Source organism: Microtus oregoni, unplaced genomic scaffold, assembly GCF_018167655.1.
Source record: "Microtus oregoni isolate MIOR12 unplaced genomic scaffold, Mior012 000113F_000, whole genome shotgun sequence".
Taxonomy (NCBI): domain Eukaryota; kingdom Metazoa; phylum Chordata; class Mammalia; order Rodentia; family Cricetidae; genus Microtus; species Microtus oregoni.
In genome coordinates, this window is record NW_024544739.1 from 661606 (window position 1) to 682973 (window position 21368).

Sequence of the window (21368 nt, forward strand, 5' to 3'; positions counted from 1 at the left end):
CCAGCCACAAGGTCAGACATGCTGAATCTTTCCTGATAATCACAGCTTGTGGTGATACATAGATTATTAGAAATGGGTTAAGAGGCAGTGTTTAAAAGAATACTGTTTGTGTGTAATTATTTCAGGACATAAGCCTCCAAGGCAATCGTGGTGCTGGGGATGCAGCCCTGCTGCTCAAAGGACTACAGAATGGCACTCAGTCATGTGGAAAACTGAATCCACAGAAAGCCTGAGAAAGCTCGGGAAAGAGTAAAGCATGTTTTCTTGGTAAGAGAGATTTCTCGAGCCTGCTCTGCTTGCTAGAAGCAAGCAAGCACACTCATTTAAAAGAGGCTTCCTGAATCAGCTTCAGCTGCAAAACCCTGTAGCACTTAAGAGGTCCTGCCACGAAACATTTAAATGGTGTTGAAAAAGCAAACAGAATGCTTGTTTGTTTTCAGCAGTAGCAGGAAAAAGAAACTGTGATGTTTTAAAATGCCGGAATTCTGGGCCATCCTGCCAGAACAAACTCTGACTGTTTGAGTCAGGACAGCCAGCTACAAAGAGAGGGATTGAGTGTTGTCTTTTGCAGCTTGTTTGATGGCAAGGACCTTGAAACACTGTAGACTTGTGGCACTGAATGTGGCTCTGGCCGGTACCTCAGCCATAAGATTGGAATGGCAGAAAGCTAAGGAATAGGCTACATCTAGCTGGCAAAGCCAACTTTTTGTCATATTGAGATTGCTGTGTAAATTAAGGATTCATGTGGTCAAAAAAACAAAGAGAGATATTGAGTAAAGAGAGATTCAAAGACAAAGAAAATTTTTAAATGATTTACAGTGTGTTAAAAATATGTGCAGGCTAAAAGTTGAAGTTCTTAAAGTTAAAATAAAATGAAGAGAGTTGTTGGTTGCAGTAGTACACACCTTTAATCCCAACACTTGAGAGGCAGAGAGAGATTGAACTCTGTAACTTCAAGGTGTAGTAGCACATACCTTTAATCCCAGTGCCGAGAAGGCAGAGACAAACAGGTCTCTGTGAATTCAGGTGTAGTACCATACACCTTTGATCCCAATGCTGGGAGGCAGAGACATGTGGATCTCTGAAACTTCAAGGACAGCCTGTTCTAGAGAGGTATTCCAGTTCAAAGATACAGAGAACCTGTCTCAAAAGGCAAAAAATAAAAAGGAAAAATAAATTAGAGCTTAAATTGAAGCTAACAAAGATGGAAAATACACAGAGAATTTTGATACTGTATGCTATTGTGCTCTGTTAGAATCATTTGAATGCTGAGGAAGGAGCAATAGCTGGTAAAAGATATTTGTTTATAAATGCTGCTGAACTAATCCCACATAGATATTTTGAAAGTGCCTTGACTTTAAAATTTGGATCTAAGGACATGATGCTTTGGAAAGGAGGTTCTTATTTTGTTTTCAGAGAGGGTGAGAGTCTGTGGACTGCCGCTATCCCAATATGGTATTACGGATCACGACTTTCCTCATATGACCTCTGTCCACAGAGATGTCAGAAAAATCCTTCCCTAGAAGGAGACCTAGAAGGATAAAATGTGCTGCATTCCCTGTGAGAGACAGGTCATATGAAAGATGGACATTGTTTTGCACTGAGGAGGAGGATTTTTCCATTTTGCCTTCTTTGTGCTCCAAGCCCAGCAACAAGAGTGATGATGAGGACTGGGAGAAGAAGAGGTGAGGGTGTACCAGAATTCCCTGGTATAAGTTATCACCCAAATTGTAGCCAAATCACCTGACCTGAGACAGCTGATCTACATGCTGGACCCTAACTGGCAGTTTGACAACTCTAACATTTTAACCAAGTTTGTGAAGATTAAGAAAGCAAAAATCGCCCCATTAAGGGAGGCAGGATCCTTACATGATGGGAGTCAGACATCAATACCATACTGGTATTTGGGGGTCTGATGGGTTTGTGGGGTCTTTGCCACACTCCACCTAGCATCAGGGATTCCCTCGTTTACTGATTTGATGGAGATCGGTGCATTCATCATATGTGTGCATGTCACACATTAGTGGGCATCAATGTGTACATGTTTATCCTGTGTGTGGATGCGTCTGTCAATGAGATTTATAGCCCAAGTCCTACAGAACATGATCAATGAAAGGGAACACTGTTTTCCAGATATGACAGGGCAATTATTTAAATGAACTCACAAGGGTTGGATGGCATGCAAAGGACCAATGAGAGTTCAAGGAATACCGAATCCAGGCATGACAAAGTAGGTGGCAGACAGAATTCTGACAAAAGGAAGTAGATAGCATGACGTCCATCCCACTGCAGAAGAGCAACTTGGCGGAGACACTTTTCTCTAAGCAGAAGGCTCCTGGTCACTCAACATGCTCCAGTGGAGTTCAAACATCCAGTGACTTACAGCCAGTACAAATTAAACTATTCATCAAATGAAACCTAATTTCCTCTGATTTTGAGTATACATTTGTGTCCCTTCCTGATTAATCTACTCTTTATCCTCTTAAGTCCCAATACCTCACTCTGATATCTGTCACATCTTTGCAGTTGACATGTTTTTCCCTCAAGCTTTATCCCGCCCCAAGATCCTACAACTTTTGTCCCCTCTCCACTACTCCCTAGACAGCCATCTTGTCCTTTACCACACCAAGCATTCCCAGTCCATCCTCTCCAAGGGGAAAGACCATAAATCCTGCTTTGTTTTGAGGCATGTATTTCTGTGATGGCCCATCCACCAAACATAATCCATCATTCACCAAAGAACAAAACATGTTCACAAATTTTTAGTTTTCGAGCAAGAATATTCCATTGGAAAAAATACCAGGATTAATAGAAGACCTGCGGTATCTCTGAAAAAAAAAAAACATTCCCCAAACACAGTTTTAAGTGTGCCCCTCAAATTTTGAGAATTTCACTTTAACAGATCTTCACCAAATCGTAGACATAGATATGGAAGTCATTATTAAACTTGATGAAATACACAGAAGGTTTGGTGGGAACTTGGCAAATAATTTTACCTATCTCTTGGGTTCCATCTTTTTTGTTGTACTGCACACCTTTGTGTGCCAAGGAATCCCTGCCTAATGCCATCGTCACCTCTACTGGAGGACATTCAGGCATGATGTGGACGTTGCCTTCAATGGAGTCATCAAGATGGTGGTAAAGGTACAGGACTGGATCATTCTCCTTGACAATGTAGAAACAGGTCATCATGGTCTGCACCTCATCTGGGACCATGACACTGCACTCCTCCTTAGAGCCTGGCATGATGTGGAGGTTGCCTTCAAGGTAGTCATCCAGGAGGTGGTAAATATACAAGACCGGATCTTTCTTGTAGGTAATATAGAACCAGGTCTTCAAGATTGGCACCTCCTCTAGGACCATCCCATTCCAGTCTTCCTTAGAGCCATTTGTGCCCGTGAATGTATGTTTCACTGCTCTGCCAACTATGGTGTTTGACAGATGAGTGTCTGTCACCTGAGGAAATGGCACATTATTAGGCAGGATCTTAAGGTTTAAAATCCTTTGATCGCTGTGAAGCTCCAAGCCATAGACACAATCAATCCCATCATATTTCAACAAATAGAGAGAGGGATATGTTGGCATTTGATCTAGAATGATGGCTTTCCACTGGGTGACTGGTTCATTGGCTTCCTTCCAGCCATGAGAAATTCGGCGGCCAACAATATTCTCCAGGGCCTCAAAAGGCTTACTCAGTTCTTGCTTCTGGAGAGTTGGCCCATTCTTCTTCTGGAGAGGTGGCATGCATCTCATACTAAGAGGCTTCTTCATCATGGTGGTAGATTTACTGAGATAGGCCACAACACTCCTGTTCCACTGTCTCTTGGCTCTCTTTCTGTGCTTGGGCTTCATAGCTGCCAATCTCTGCATTGGAAGAATTCTTCAGTTTCAATAAGACAAAAACTGGTTTCCTCCACCATAAGTGCCTGCAAGGTTAAGAAGGGGAGGATGTGATGTCAAGATTCTTTTCTGGAAGATCTTTGGGGAAGGTGATAAAGGCAGTGGTGAATAGATTTGGGCTGCCTAAATGTAATTTGGTCTTAAGAAATTCATAGGAAAATTATCAAACTATTGTCTACAGCTCAGTATATGTGTATCAGAGACATATTCCTGCTGCCCAAAGGCAATGGACCTCTACTGAGAAACCTTATTCCGGACTGACTGTGTCAATGAGAGGAGACTGGATGCCTATGCCCAAAGTGAGAAAGAAAAATCTGAACAGATGGCAAAGAATTCGAAGGACAGCCACTTCTCTCCTTCCCACTCAAGCTGTTGGTTAGGTGGTTGATCCAAAACCACCTGCCCAAGGTCATGGCACTCCAGTCCACTGGTTCTATGTATTGTGTCTCCTGATCCAGACCCAGGTTTATTACATAAAGCCATTCCATGTCTTCACTAGAGAAGTGAGTTTTGTGAGACAAACTGCAAAAATAAAGACTCATTAATCTGGGCAACAGCACCATTTAGAAATAATTAATATCTTTTAAAACACATATGGACAAAGAGGATCTTCGCCCCTTTCGTGAACTGATGAATTGGACATTGATAGCAAAGATAAAGTGGGAAGAATACCTGGCATTCACTGTCCCCACAGCTATCAAATATAGAAGCTGTTAACAACATAAATTTTAGACTCACAGGAGATTTGAAGGAAACCTCTCTAGGACTACAGAGGTCCCTGTTTCTTCCTAAACATATTTACCAAAAGAAAATGTCTTGGCGCTCCAGATTCCATCTTCTGGAAATGTTCAGCTGCCTAATCCTGTTGAACAGCTGTGGAGCCCAAGAGCTGAACTCACCTCCTCAGCCACCGTGAAGATAGTCAGCCCACCTTCACAGAAGACTAGTTCTTCATGAGGAACAGTGTTGCCACCCCCAACCAAAGCTTTGTGACATCATCAAGACTCTACTTAGGTCATTAAACCCCTCATAGGCAGTTTTCTTCCCTACTAACCCACAGAAATATCTAGCATACATGTCCTATAATGCTGCTCACACAGCCCCCTGGAGACCCAAAATAAAACCTCACTCATCTTCCCAAATACATGAGTCATATTTTGCCAGGTAACCCAATCTCTTTTTGTGCCTTTTCTGTAAAAAAGTCTTTGGTGTCTGAGTCAACAACTCACATGTATGTTTTTTTTCTAGCTCCAATCTCTTTATTGGTTATCTACTATTGATTTTTATATTACTTCATAATAATGAGTATTAAAATTTCCACTTCGTTTCCTCCTCCCACTTTCTTCTCGCTCCCCCACCAAACATCTCCACTCCTTCTCCAATCCAAATTGAGGGTGGGGTACCTTGACCTGTTTGAAGTCCAAGCCCAAACTTCATCCATCGAGATTTAGGAAGGTATGCATCCACATCAAATAGGATCACATAAAAGCCTGTATATGAAGTGCAGACAAATGCCAGTGCCAATATCTTTGGCTTTTCAGTCTGCCCCACTTGTCAGCCACATTCAGAGCTTCCACTTTGATCTCATGTTCTTTCATTCCCAGGCCAATGGTTTAGTTGAAATCCCCTTCATACCGGCACAGTGTCTCAGTGTCACAGTGTGTGGACCAAGCCATTTTATTCCTGACATCCTTGCTCTTATTCTCCATTAGTCTTCTATTCAACTGGAGCTTTGAAGCATCATCTAGTTTTCTTATTTTTACCCACTTGATCTCCATCATTTGTCATACAAATGTTCCATGGTGATATTCAAGATAGTCCTCTGTCTGACTATAGGAAAAGGCACCCATGGTGGCTATGGACATGTCATAGTGCAGTCAATCTCTCCTCACCTGCCCAAGTTCCTAGATGGGGTCAGCCCATGGCTTTCTAAGAACCCCTCGAGTTGTAATGATATTGACAACCCCAGAATGGCCTACTCAATTAATATCATCAGTGCATTTGCATTAATTTGTATGTGTGTGTGTGCATAAATCACAATAAAAACAAATGGATTGTAATATTGAAATTTTTTCTCATCTTGAGAAGAATGATTGCTAAAGAAATACTGTCATAGTAGTACTGAGAGTGTAAGCTTTCCAGCAAGGAGAAGTAACTAGAGGAATCCCCCAGGAGTTAGGCTCAGTGTCCCAGGAATTACACCCAAGGAAAGTCAATGAACTCATGGATGGAAGATAAAACTCAGCATAAATAACACTCCAAATCAATTAGGTGGAACATGAGATACACTTGCAACAGTTTCAAGATCTCTAAAATGCCTGGACTAGAACATAAGGGGAACACAATGATGTGGAGCTGAAAGTGCATGGCAAAACTGATTGGATGTGACAAAAATTATGGAAGCATACCCAGGAAACCAACAGTGGGTCAAAACCCTAAGTAATCTCTGACAACATATCATGTTGACAATTCTGAGATTTATAGACAAAGGAAAGATCTTAAATATGTCACTGTCACACTGGTGATGATTAACCCATTCCATCGTAGTGTGACTCCCTGATGTTTTTAAGATAACCTGTCAATTCTGTCTATTTAGTTACAGGGAAATTTGCATTGTTTGCAGAGATTAACTAGCAGCACCATTTACTGACAAGCAAAGTCAAGGCAAAGCAATCATAGACATGTTGTTGAATGCTGATGATGTTATTGGGAGTTTTGTGGGTTTTTTTCTTAAAGGGAAATCATCGGTGACTCTCATGCATGAAGAGATCCTATCTCTGTGATGTATCTGGAAGGACTGTAATAAATAAACTAAAATAGTTTTTGTTTTCTCACATTCTAGTAACCTTTTTTTTGTTATATCCAAATAAGTGTGTTGCATGAGTTTCTTCCACTCTTTCAACCAATAGCCACTGACATACCAGCCCATTGAGGTGTGGTCTCTCTCTCATTCAAAAACCAACATTTACCTTCAGCTTGATCTCTTGCTTCCAGTTTTCCTTCTGGTTTCTAGGCTCCTTTCCTGATCCTGCTGAGGGCTTTTGTCAGGGCTGGTCATCTGTAAGTTTTTGCCCTTTAACGAAATAATCATTCTATTAATGACAATTCTAAACAGGTGTGGGAGATTGTTTGTGACTTATGCCTTCATTTGTGAGTCAAGCAACCTGGGTGTGAATGGTGTTCTCTCTGTTCATGTGGGAAGGCATGGCACCAGGAGTAGATGGCTGCTCATTCTCTGAATGGAAATCAGTAAACAGTGGAAACCAAGGACAAGGATGTCCTGAAATATCAAGGCTTGTCCTTTCAGGCCCCAAAGCCTCCTGCTAGGTGCAGGGTCACAACAATCTCCAAAACCCTTGAGCGTGAAGTATTCAGAACCAGAAGACTGTGTGTGCCAAATCACATGAAATCATCGTGAGTACGCCAATATGCTTTTTAATGCTACATTATTTTGTCCCATCAGAACCATGTCTATTACCAATAAACATAACTAGCTGCATCTTGGGTGTCCTAGAATTGCTTTAACTTGTTGCTGGGACACACTTACAAAGCTTCCTGTGTTGTTATGTGACCTTAAGGGGACAGCACTTATTTCAGAAATCAAAGGCTGTTGGGTTCAAACCTATGCTTCGCTGTTGGTGAAAAATCGGTTGCCTATAGCTACTCTATGGAAGGATGGATTTGACTAAGAAAGGGAGAGAGCATTAATGGAGGCAGGTAACCTTGCTTTTGCACAACGACCCATTTTGAGGCCTTACTTCAGGCTCCTCTCTTCTCCTAATCTTGGTTTCTTTATTAGTTTAAGAGAAGAATTAGAACTCAATCTACATGATCTGTGAACACTGAATGAGTTAAGTATGTGTGACTACCTTGTTGTCTGCCTGTCTGACAACAGGGGCAGAGTTCATGGGCATCTGACACATAGCACAGGATAGTCAGCAATCAATCTCTGGTCCACCAAACTCTACAGCATAAGAGTTGTCATGGTTGGTCATCTAATCTTCCTCATATGACCTCCATCCACAGAGATGTCAGAAAAATCCTCCCTGAGAGGGCAAGTTCTTTACAAATTAAAGATTATACAACAGAAGAGACATGGACGATTTTTTGGGGCAAGTTGTTGAAAGAATAAAGTGATGGAAGAATGTCATTGCGTAATTTAATAAAAATCTGCTTCCCTTGATAGGTTAGAACATAGGTGGGAGGAGTAAAGAGAACAGAATGCTGAGAGAAAAAGAAAGTGAGCTCAGAGATGCCATGCACCCCTCACCCGGGCAGACACTGTAGCTCTGCTCTCTGAGGCAGATGGCGATGCAGCCAGCCAGCAGGTCAGGTATGCTGAATCTTTCCTGGTAAGCGTATCTCGTGCTGCAACAGACATTATTAGAAAAGTGTTAAGAGGATGAAAATAATGGGCCAAGGCGTGTTTAAAAGAATAAAGTTTTTGTGTTATTATTTCGGGGCATAAGATAGCTAGGCGGCCATGGTGCTGGGGACGCAGCCCCGCTGCTCAAATTACTACTATAAAGGGGGAAATGCAAGAAGGGAAGGAAGAAGAGAGAGAGAGAGATATGGAAGAATGGATGAATTCATACATTCATTAGGAAAATGAGTGAACCAGTGAATGAGGAGACCTAGAAGGATAAAATGTGCTGCATTCCCTGTGAGAGTCAGGTCATATGAAAGATGGACACTGATTTCCACTGAGGAGGAGGCTTCTTCCATTTTGCCTTCTTTGAGCTCCAATCCCAGCCACAAGAGTGATGATGAGGACTAGGAGAAGAAGAGATGAGGGTGTACCAGAATGCCCTGGTAAAGTTCTCACCCAAATTGTAGCCAAATCACCTGACCTGGGACAGCTGATCTACATGCTGGACCCTAACTGGCAGTTTGACAACTCTAACATTTTAAGCAAGTTTGTGAAGATCAAGGAAGCAAAAATCGCCCCGTTACAGGATGGCAGGATCCTTACATGATGGGAGTCAGACATCAATACAATACTGGTATTTTTGGGTCTGAGGGGTTTGTGGGGCCTTTGCCACGCTCCACATTGAATCAGCGATTCCCTAGTTTACTGATTTGATGGAGAACGGTGCATTCATCATATGTGTGCATGTCATACATTAGTGGGCATCAATGTGTACATGTTTATCCTGTGTGTGTGTGCGTCTGTCAATGAGTTTTATAGCCCAAGTCCTACAGAACATGATCAATGAAAGGGAACACTGTTTTCCATATATGACAGGGCAATTATTTAAATGAACTCACAAGGGTTGGATGGCATGCAAAGGACCTATGAGAGTTCAAGGCATACCGAATCCAGGCATGACAAAGTAGGTGGCAGACAGAATTCTGACAAAAGTAAGAAGGTAGCTTGACATCCATCCCACTGCTGAAGAGCAGCAGGGAGACACATTTCTCTAAGCAGGAGGCTCCTGGTCACTCAACATGCTCCAGTGGATATCAAACATCCAGTGACTTACAGCAAGTATGAATTAAACTATTCATCAAATGAAACATAATTTTCTCTGATTTTGAGTATACATTTGTGTCCCTTCCTGATTAATCTACTCTTTATCCTCTAAAGTCCCAATACCTCACTCTGATATCTGTCACATCTTTCCAGTTGACATGTTTTTCCCTCAAGCTTTATCCCGTCCCGAGATCCTACAGCATTTGTCCCCTCTCCATTACTTCCTAGACAGTCATCTTGTCCTTTACCACACCAAGCATCCCCAGTCCATCCTCTCCAAGGGGAAAGATCATAAATCCTGCTTTGTTTGAGCCATGTATTTCTGTGAGGTCCCATCCACCAATCACAATCTATCATTCACCAAAGAACACAACATGTTCACAAATTTTTATTTTTTGAGCAAGAATATTCCATTGGAAAAAATACCAGGATTAATAGAAGACCTGAGGTATCTCTGAAAAAAAAACACATTCCCCAAACACAGTTTTAAGTGTGCCCCTCAAAATTTGAGAATTTCACTTTAACAGATCTTCACCAAATCATAGACATAGATATTGAATTCATAATTAACCTTGAGGAAACACAAGAAGTTTTGGTGGGAACTTAGCAAATAATTTTACCTATCTCTTGTGTTCCATCGTTTTGTTGTACTGCACACTTTTGCCTGCCATGGAATCCCTGCCTAATTCCAAAGTCACCTCTACTGGAGGATATTCAGGCATGATGTGGACGTTGCCTTCAATGGAGTCATCAAGATGGTGGTAAAGGTACAGGACTGGATCATTCTCCTTGACAATGTAGAAACAGGTCATCATTGTCTGCACCTCATCTGGGACCACGCCACTGCACTCCTCCTTAGAGCCTGGCATGATGTGGAGCTTGCATTCAAGGTAGTCATCCAGGAGGTGGTATATATACAAGACCGGATCATTCTTGTAGGTAATATAGAACCAGGTCTTCATGATTGGCACCTCCTCTAGGACCATCCCATTCCAGTCTTCCTTAGAGCCATTTGTGCCCGTGAATGTATGTTTCACAGCACTGTCAACTATGGTGTTTGCCAGATGAGTGTCTGTCACCTGAGGAAATGGCTCATTATTCGACAGTACATTAAGGTTTAAAATCACTTCATCGCTGTGAAGCCACAAGCCATAGACACAATCAATCCCATCATATTTCAACAAATAGAGAGAGGGAAATATTGGCAGTTGATCTAGAATGATGGCTTTCCACTGGGTGACTGGTTCATTGGCTTCCTTCCAGCCATGAGAAATGCTGCGGCCAACAATATTCTCCAGGGCCTCAAAAGGCTTACTCAGTTTTTTTCTTCTGGACAGTTGGCCCATTCTTCTTCTGGAGAGGTGGCATGCATCTCATACTAAGAGGCATCTTTGTCATGACGGTAGACATACTGAGATAGGCCACAACACTCCTGTTCCACTGTCTCTTGGCTCTCTTTCTGTGCTTGGGCTTCATAGCTAATAATCTCTGCATTGGGAGAATACTTCAGTTTCAATCAGACACAAAGTAGTTTCCTCCACCATAAATGCCTGCAAGGATAAGAGGGGAGGATGCGAGGTCAAGACTCTTTTCTGGAAGATTTTTGGGGAAGGTGACAAAGGCAGTGGTGAATAGATTTGGGCTGCCTAAATGTAATTTGGTCTTAAGAAATTCATAGGAAATTTTCAAACTATTGTCTACAGCTCAGTATATGTGTATCAGAGACACATTCCTGCTGCCCAAAGGCAATGGACCTCTACTGAGAAACCTAATTCCGGACTGACTGTGTCAATGAGAAGAGACTGGATGCCTATGCCCAAAGTGAGAAAGAAAAATCTGAACAGATGCCAAAGAATTCGAAGAACAGCCACTTCTCTCCTTGCCACTCAATCTGTTGGTTAGGTGGTTGAACCAAAACCACCTGACATAAGTCATGGCACTCCAGTCCACTGGCTCTCTGTATTGTGTCAGCTGATCCAGACCCAGGTTTATTACATAAAGCCATTCCATGCCTTCATTAGAGAAGTGAGTTTTGTGAGACAAACTCCAATAATAAAGACTCATTAATCTGGGCAACAGCACTGTTTAGTAATAATTAATATCTTTTAAAACACATATGGACAAAGAGGATCTTTGCCACTTTTGTGTACTGATGAATTGGACATTGATAGCAAAGATAAAGTGGGAAGAATACCTGGCATTCACCATCCCCACAGCTATCAAAATAGAAGCTGTTAACAACATAAATTTTAGACTCAGAGGAGATTTTATGGAAACCTCTCTGGGACTACAGAGGTCCCAGTTGCTTCCTAAACATATTTACCAAAAGAAAATGTCTTGGCTCTCCAGATTCCATCTTCTGGAAATGTTCAGCTGCCTAATCCTGTTGAACAGTTGTGGAGCCCAAGAGCTGAACTCACCTCCTCAGCAACCGTGAAGATAGTAAGCACACCTTCACAGAAGACTAGTGCTTCATGTGGAAGAGAGTTGCCATCCCAAACCACTGTTTTGAGACATCACCAAGGCTATACTTATGTCATAACACCCCTCATAGGCAGGTTTCTTCCCTACTTACCCACAGAAATATCCAGCATGCAGGTATTATAATGCTGCTCACACAGCCGCCTGGAGACCCAAAATAAAAATCCCACTCATCTTCCCAAATACATGAGTCATATTATGCAAAGTAACTCAATCTCTTTATGTGTGTTTTTTTTTTTCCGTAAAAAAGTCTTTGGTGTCTGAGTCAACAACTCATATGAATGTATTTTTTTTCCTAGCTCCAAGCTCTTCATTGGTTATCTTCTATTGATTTTTATATTACTTCATAATAATGAATATCAAAATTTCCACTTGATTTCCTCCTCCCACATTCTTCTCACTTCCCCACCAAACCTCTCTACTCCTACTCCAATCCAAATTGTTGGCGGCATTCCTTGACCTGTGGGAAGTACAAGCCCAGCCTTCATCCATCGAGATTTAGGAAGGCAAGCATCCACATAGAATAGGATCACAAAGAAGCCTGTATATGAAGTGCAGACAAATGCCAGTGTCATTACCATTGGCTTCCCAGTCTGCCACAATTGTCAGGGACATTCAGAGCTTCCACTTTGATCCCATGTTCTTTCATTACCAGGCCAATGGTTTAGTTGAAATCCCCTTCGTTCAGGCACAGTGTCTCAGTGTCACAGTGAGTGGACCATGCCATTTTATTCCTGACATCCTTGCTCTTATTCTCCATCAGTCGGCTATTCAACTGGAGCTTGGAAGCTCCATCTAGTTTTGTGAATTTTACCCTGATTTGATCTCCATCATTTGCCATACAAAAGTTCCATGTTGATATTCAAGATAGTCATCAGTCTGACTATAGGACAAGTCACCCATGGTGACTATGGACATGACACAGTGCAGTCAACCTCTCCTCACCTGCCCAAGTTACTAGAGGGGCTCACCCCATGGCTCTCTAAGAACCCCTCGAAAGATAAAGATCTTGACAACCCCAGAATGGCCCACTAAGTTGATATCATCAGTGTATTTCCATTAACTTGTGTGTGTGTGTGTGTGTGTGTGTTTAAATCACAATAAAAACAAATGTATTCTAATATTGAAATTTCTTCTCATCTTGAGAAGAATGTTTGCTACAGACATACTGTCATAGTAGAACTGGGAGTGTAAGCTGTCTCAGCAAGGATAAGTAACTAGAGAAATCTCCCAGGAGTTAGGCTCAGTGTCCCAGGAATTATGCCCAAGGAAAGTCAATGAACTCATGGATGGAAGATAAAACACAGCCTAAATAACACTCCAAATCATTTAGGTGGAACATGAGATACTCTTGCAACAGTTTCAAGATGTCAAAAATGCCTGGACTAGAACATAAGGGGAACACAATGATGTGGAGCTGAGAGTGCATGGCAAAACTGATTGGATCTGCCAAAAATTATGGAAGCATACCAAGGAAACCACCAGTGGGACAAAACCCTAAGAAATCTGTATGACAACAGATGTTGACAATTCTGAGATTTATAGACAAAGGAAAGATCTTAAATATGTCACTGTCTCACTGGTGATGATTAACCCATTCGATCGTAGTGTGACTCCCTGATGTGTTTAAGATAACCTTTCAATTCTGTCTATTTAGTTACAGGGAAATTTGCATTGCTTGCAGAGATTAACTAGCAGCATCATTTACTGACATGCAAAGTCAAGGCAAAGCAATCATAGACATGTTGTTGAATGCTGATGATGTCATTCGGAGTTTTGTGGGTTTTTTCTTAAAGGGAAATCATCGGTGACTCTCATGCATGAAGAGATCCTATCTCTGTGATGTGTCTGGAAGGACTGAAATAAATAAACTAAAATAGTTTTTTGTTTTCTCACATCCTAGTAACATTTTTTTTGTTTTTTTGCTATATCCAAATAAGTGTGTTGCATGAGTTTCTATCACTCCTTCAGCCAATAGCCACTGACATACAAGCCCATTGAGGTGTGGTCTCTCTCTCTTTCAAAAACCAACATTTACCTTCAGCTTGATCTCTTGCTTCCAGTTTCACTTCTGGCTTCTAGGCTCCTTTCCTGATCCCGCTGAGGGCTTTTGTCAGGGATGGTCATCTGTATGTTTTTGCCCTTTAATGAAATAATCATTCTATTAATCAAAATACTAAACTGGTGTGGGAGGTTGTTTGTGACTTATGCCTTCATATGTGATACAAGCAACCTGGGTGTGGAGGGTGTTCTCTCTGTTCATGTGGGATGGCATGGCTCCAGGAGTAGATGGATGCTCATTCTCTGCATGGAAATCAGTAAAGACTGGAAACCAAGGAAAAGGATGTCCTGAAATATCAAGGCTTGTCCTTTCAGGCCCCAAAGCCTCCAGCTAGGTTCAGGGTCACCACAATCTCCAAAACCCACTGAGCGAGAAGTATTCAGAACCAGAATCCTGTGTGTGCCAAATCACAAGAAATCATTGTGAGTCCACAAATCTGTTTTTCTTTTGTCCCATCCAAACCATGTTTATTACCATTAAACATAAATTGCTGCATCTTTGGTGTCCTAGAATTGCTTTAATTTGTTGCTGGTACAGTCTTACAAAACTTCCTGTGTTGTTATGAGACCTAAATGGGAGAGTTCTTATTTCAGAAATCAAAGGCTGTTGGGTTCAAACCTATGCTTAGCTGTTGGCGAGAAATCGGTTTGCCTATAGCTACTCTATGGAAGGATGGATTTGACTAAGAAAGGGAGACAGCATAAACAGAGGCAGGTAACCTTACTTTTGCACAACGGCCCATCTGGTGGCCTTCAGCTTGATCTCTTGCTTCCAGTTTCCCTTCCGGCCTCTATGCTTCTTTCCTGATCCCGCTGAGGGCTTTTGTCAGGGATGGTCATCTGTAAGTTTTTGCCCTTTAAAGATATAATCATTTTATTAATCACAATTCTAAACTGGTGTGGGGCATTATTTGACTAAGGAAAGGAGAAATCATACATAGAGGCAGGAAACCTTACCTTTGCAAATGACCCATTTGGAGGCCCTATTTCAGGCTCCTCTCTTCTCCTATTCTTGTTTTTTTTATTAGTTTAGGACAAGATTAAAACTCAATATAAATGTCTGTGACCACTGAATGAGTTAAGTATGTGTGACCACCTTGATGTCTGCCTGTCAGACAACAGGGTCAGAGTTCATGGGCATCTGACGCATAGCACAGGATTGTCAGCAATCAATCTCTGGTCCACCTAACTCTGGAGCATAAGAGTTGTCATGGTTGCTAATCTGATCCTCTTCATATGATCTCCATCCACAGAGATGTCAAAAAAATCCTCCCCTGAAAATGCAAGTTCTTTTCAAATGAAAGATTATACAGCAGAAGAGACATGGAAGATTTATTAGGGCAAGCTCTTGAAAGGATAAAGTGATGGTAGTAATTCATTGCTTAATTAAATAAAGAAACTGCTTCCCCTGTTAATTTAGAACATAGGTGGGAGGAGAAAGAGAACAGAATGCTGGGAGCAAGAAGCAGTGTGCTCAGAGGGACACCATGATCCACTCTCGTGGGAAGACGTGATAGCTCTCCTCTCTGAGGCAGAGGGCAATGCACCCAGCAACCAGGTTAGACCTGTTGAATCTTTCCTGGTGAGCACACTCGTGATGCTACATAGATTATTAGAAATGGGTTAATAGGCTAAACTAATGGGCCAGGCGGTGTTTAAAAGAATCATTTGTGTGTAATTATTTCTGGACATTAGCTAGCGAGGCTGCCCTGGTGCTGGTTACACAGCTCCGCTGCTCAAATTACTACAGAATGGCACTCAGACATGTGGAAAACTGAATCCACTGAAAGCCTGAGAAAGCCCGGGAACGAGTAAAGCATGTTTTCTTTTTAGCAGCTATATCTCGGGTCTGCACTACTTGCTAGTAGCAAGCAAGCACACTCATTTAAGAGAAGATTCCTGACTCACCTTCAGCTGCAAAACCCTGCTGCTGTTAAGTGGTCCTGCCACAAAACATTTAAATGGTGTTGATAAAAGCCAGCTGAATGCTTGTTTGTTTTCAGCAGTAGCAGGAAAAAAAAACTGTGTTGTTTTAAAATGCTGGAATTCTGGGATATCCTGCCAGAATAACTCTGACTGTTTGAGTCAGGAGGGCCAGCTACAAAGAGAGGGCTTGAGTGTTGTCTTTTGCAGCTTGTTTGATGGCAAGGACCTTGAAACACAGTAGACTCGTGGCACTGAATGCGGCTCTGGCCGGTACCTCAGCCATAAGGTTGGAATGGCAGAAAGCTAAGGGATGGGCTAAATCTAGCTGGCAAAGACACCTCTTAATCCTACTGAGATTGCTGTGTAAATTAAAGACACATGTGGTAAAAAAAAGAGATATATAGAGTAAAGAGAGATTCAAAGACAAAGAAAATTTTTAAATGATTTACAGTGTGTTAAAAACATGTGCAGGCTAAAAGTTGAAATTCTTAAAGTTAAAAAAAGGAAGAGAGTTGTTGGTTGCAGTAGTAAACACATTTAATCCCAACACTTGGAGGCAGCGAGAGATTGACCTTTGTAACTTCAAGGTGTGGTAGCATATACCTTTAATCCCAGGGCCGAGAAGGCAGAGACAAACAGGTCTCTGTGAGTTCAAGGTGTAGTACCATACACCTTTGATCCCAATGCTGGGAGGCAGAGACATGTGGATCTCTGAAACTTCATGGACAGCCTGTTCTACAGAGTTATTCCAGGTCAAAGATACAGAGAACCTGTCTCAAAAGGCAAAAAATAAAAAGGAAAAATGAATTGGAGCTCAAATTGAAGCTAACAAAGACGGAAAATACACAGAGAATTTGAATGCTGAGGAAGGAGCAATTGCTGCTAAAAGATATTTGTTTATAAATGCTGCTGAACTAATCCCACATAGATATTTTGAAAGTGCCTTGACTTTAAAATTTGGATCTAAGGACATGATGCTTTGGAAAGGAGGTTCATATTTTGTTTTCACATAGGTTGAGAGTCTCTGGACTGCCGCTATCCCAATATGGTAGTACGTATCACGACCTCCTGGAAGGTTGCTGTGAACACCTGCAAAAAATAGCTTCGGTCAACTGCCAATTGAAATGAAACTAGCCCACAGGTTATGAAGGCATATGTCATAACAATGCCACACCAGTTTGGAATTCTGATTATTATGCTGGTATTTACTTAAAGGGGAAATAACTTACAGTTCACCGTCAGTCCTCTGTGCAACCAGGTAGGGAGTCTAGTCACCTGCAGAGCAGAAAATGAATAGAGCGAGGAGAGGGAAGTGGCCGCTTTTTTAAAGAGAGAGAGACCACGCCCCAATTGGCTGGTATCTCAGCAGCTATAGGCTGGAGGAACGGGAGGACCTCCCACAATACCTCCCCTTTTGTTTAAATAAGAGAGTTCTAAACCTACTATGAAATTATATACAATAAGTACAAATATCCTATTCTAACTAGATAGGTCTTGTATAAAAAATAACTTGGCCAAGTCATGAGAGAAAGTAACTACATTTATATAGTCTACAACCCCATCAAAAATCTGAGAAGGGAAATAATGTTATCTGGTTAATTAGGAAGTTGAGTAAAACAACTTCCAAAACATGCAACAAATCACAGAGACAACTAGCTACCTGGACAATCACCCAAATTCACATTAGCAGCATTGAAGCAACCAACTTTGGCTAAGGCCTAACATAACTGACAAACCATTTTCAAAGGCAGGTAACTTTTTGAAACTATCTTACCCTGTCTAGGCAGGACATGACTGTCTTGTTTTATCCATTTATGCACGCTCTGTATCTCTGTCAGTGGTTGAGGTATGGTCATTTCTTTGCCACAAGGCAAGTTCTGCCTAAAAGAAAGGCTACAGGTGGAGTGTCTTCGTGCTCAACATTCTCTCGGGAATAGAGTGGTGTTGCCAGGAGCAATTGTATCTCATTCCCACTAAACTCTGAGTTAGATTAAAGGCCATATTCTACAGCTCTTTGAAGAAGTTGAAGATTATCTATCTATACTGAGTATGATCTCTATATATCTAAAGAACCTGATTAGTCTAATTATAAATGACAAACTTAGATGACTATTAGTCTATATAATTCTCAATATCTATCTAACTTAAAGACTGACAATAAATGACTATGAAACAAATGAGAGCCGGGCGGTGGTGGCGCCCGTCTTTAATCCCAGCACTCGGGGGGCAGAGGCAGGCGGATCTCTGTGAGTTCGAGACCAGCCTGGTCTACAAGAGCTAGTTCCAGGACAGGCTCAAAAACCACATAGAAACCTTGTCTCGAAAAATCAAAAAAAAAAAAAAAAGAAACAAATGAGGACAATTACCTCCAAATATAAACAGTGTACAAATATTTATTGCAGTAGTTAAATATATATCAATACACAAACATTATATAAGTATCTTAATCAGAGGTAGAAATGTACACTACAATATGGTAAATATATACAATATATATATATATATATATATATATATATATATATATATATATATATATATCAATACAATATATGTCAATACATAAAAATGTTTTAAACTGAGGTAGAAACATGCAGGCATACAAAAGTCAATACAATTTAACTTTGTATCAATATACAAGTATCTATACCAATATATTTGTCTAAAAACAGAAACTCAGATTTACAAATCTATTATCCTATCATCCCCTTTTTTTCAAATGATTCCTGCGCTTATAAAATTCCTCCCCCAACCCTCAATTGTATACTAATTATAATCAACCCCTAAATGATATCCCTAAACCCAAGGGCAAACTTTACTGGGAGAGGGACATTGTCCTCTAGAATTTCTTCCAGCTGTCATGGGGTGACGTGCTCTCTGGGGGATCCTGTGAAAGTAAAATGATGGTTAAATTCCAAGGTCAATGTTTATTAAAATTGCCAATAGTCTCTGAGTATTTTGAGCTGGTCTGGCCAAAATATTGTATAAGATGTCCACCATTTCAGCTAACCAAGTTGGAATAGTCTTGTGCAGCTGGTACCCAAATCAGGTCTTGTAGAAGCACTATCAGTATCATGACGTCATATCAACCAGGTGGAGTTGTTGTTATGGGGCCCCATCTTCTTACTGGAATCTTCAAATGTCACTTCAGGAAAAACTCATTGTTCATTGTGAAAAAAATTAAACTTTAGTCATATATATATGTATATTCAATGAAAGGCATGATAGATATATTCAATGATAAGTATGATAGATATGAAGAAAAGCAAAGATGTTTTCTAAACTCATATTTCTTTCTGTCCCATATCATGGCTCTTAATAAGAGACAGAAACTCCAGAAATTCTGGGTTTTTCTCTTACTAACGGGCTTGGAAATAGAGAGGGACTGAGCCAGAGTCCAACTTCAACACCAGCTTTATAATTTGGAAATATGGTTTAATATATTTTACTTATACAACTCATCCAGTTTTCTTGATATTTCCTATTGGGCAGGTATTTTTCCATCTGTCAGTATCCAAACATCCAGGGTCCCTTGAATTTTTCAAAGATGAGTGTTTTCCTGTGGAGATAAGAACAGAAAACTGCCCCCATTTTATATGTTTTTCTTACTACCTGTATGAATATCATCATTGTGGATGAGTTGTCATTTGCCTTTCCAAGAGGTTTCTCCTCTTCAAATTGAAACTTTATTAATTTTGATGGTATCCACAATTTTTCCTCCTCTGTGGAAACAAGAGCAAATCCCATTCCCCAACGTAGCACATCTCCTGGCTTCCACTTAGAGGTCAGCACATCTTTGAAATAAATTGGTTGATTTAGTTCGGCAGACTTTTCCATTATCCAATGTCTTTCTGCTGCTGTCATTCCTTTCTCATTAGCGTTAAGAAAATTCAAGGTTGATAAAGCATTATGTAATCTATTTCTGGGGTATTTATGGTCCCTTTCTGTTTGTTCAGCATATGCTTTATAGTACGTTTTGATCTTTCTATAACTGCCTGACCAGTAGGATTATTTGGAATACCTGTAATGTGTTTTATACTATAATACTCAAAAAAAGTGTTTCATTTTCTTAGATACATATGCTGGACCATTATCTGTCTTTATTTGTGCTGGTATACCCATGATGGCCATAACTTCCAATAAATGTGTGATTACTGAATCAGCCTTTTCTGAGTTCAGGGCAGTTGCCCATTGAAAACCTGAATATGTGTCTATGGTGTAGTGTACATATTTTGATTTACCAAATTCCATAAAGTGGAACACATCCATCTGCCAGATTTCATTTCTCTTAGTGCCCTTTGGGTTACTCCCTGCAGGCAACACTGTTTGATTATAGAAAGAACAAGTAGGACATCTCTTGATAATGTCCTTAGCTTGTTGCCAAGTAATGGGAAATTCTTTCTTTAGTCCTTTACTATTGACATGATGCTTCTTATGACATTCTGAGGCCTGCAACACACTTCCAATCAATAATTGATCAATCTCAGCGTTGCCTTGGCCTAGAGGACCAGGCAGACCTGTATAGGGCCAGATGTGTGTTATGTACATCGGACAAAGCCTATTCCTGACTATCTCTTGTACCTGGATAAACAATGAAGTCAACTCTGTGTCATCTGGTATAAATTCAGCAGTTTCAATATGCAAGATAACTCTTTCTGCATATTGTGAATCTATAACTATAGTAAGAGTTTCTTTAAAATCCCTTAGCACCATAAGAATGGCATATAATTCTGCCTTTTGAACAGAATTATAAGGGCTTTTTTCCACCTTACTCAATTCACCTGACTTGTAACCTGCTTTCTCTGATTTATTTGCATCAGTATAGAATGTGCGGCCTCCAGTTATTGGAGCATCACGTACAATTCTAGGAAGAATCCAAGAAGTTCTTTTAATAAGGTTAAGTCTACCATTTTGGGATAGTTGCTATTAATTTCTCCCCCAAAATTAGCAAAAGCTCTTAGCCACGGTTCATTGTCTTCCGATAACTTTTTTTTTTCTTCAGTCGTAAAAGGCACTGTAATTTCTGCTGGGTCTATACCTGCTAGTTGACGAACTCTCAGCTTACATTTGATAATTAATTCAGAGACTATTTCCACATAAGTTTTTAATGTTTTACTTGGTTTCTTAGGTATAAATATCCACTCTAAAATAATATCTTCCCTCTGCATTAGAATCCCTGTAGGAAAAATTCTGGAAGGCAATATGACTAGGATGCAGCTAAGATTTGGGTTCACCCTATCCACATGTGCCTCCTGTAATTTTTCCCCAATCATTGTCAGTTCCTTTTCTGCTTCAGCTGTCAGTTTTCTTGGACTATTCAAATCTTTATCACCACCTAAGGTTTTGTTTAAATGATCATGTGTTATCCCAACAGCTCGTCGTAGACTGGAAATGTCTCCTAACAATCTTTGGAAGTCATTAAGGGTGTTTAACTGGTCTCTCCTAATTTGTGCCTTTTGCATTTTAATTTTCTCTAACCCTATTCCGTAACCTAGGTAATAAATAGAATTTTCTCTTTGAATCTTTT

At 40.6% G+C, this 21368-nt stretch overlaps 1 protein-coding gene across 1 annotated transcript; it reads right to left on the reverse strand.

Annotated features, from left to right (window-relative positions):
- Positions 1 to 2913: 2913 nt before the first annotated feature.
- Positions 2914 to 3708, reverse strand: LOC121443803 (spindlin-2-like; the record flags this gene model as incomplete). The annotated part of the gene is made up of 2 exons (XM_041645580.1): positions 2914 to 3113; positions 3261 to 3708. Coding segments are annotated over 2 exons (648 nt in total), but the record flags the coding sequence as incomplete, so codon positions are not given.
- Between the last annotated feature and the right edge of the window lie 17660 nt (positions 3709 to 21368).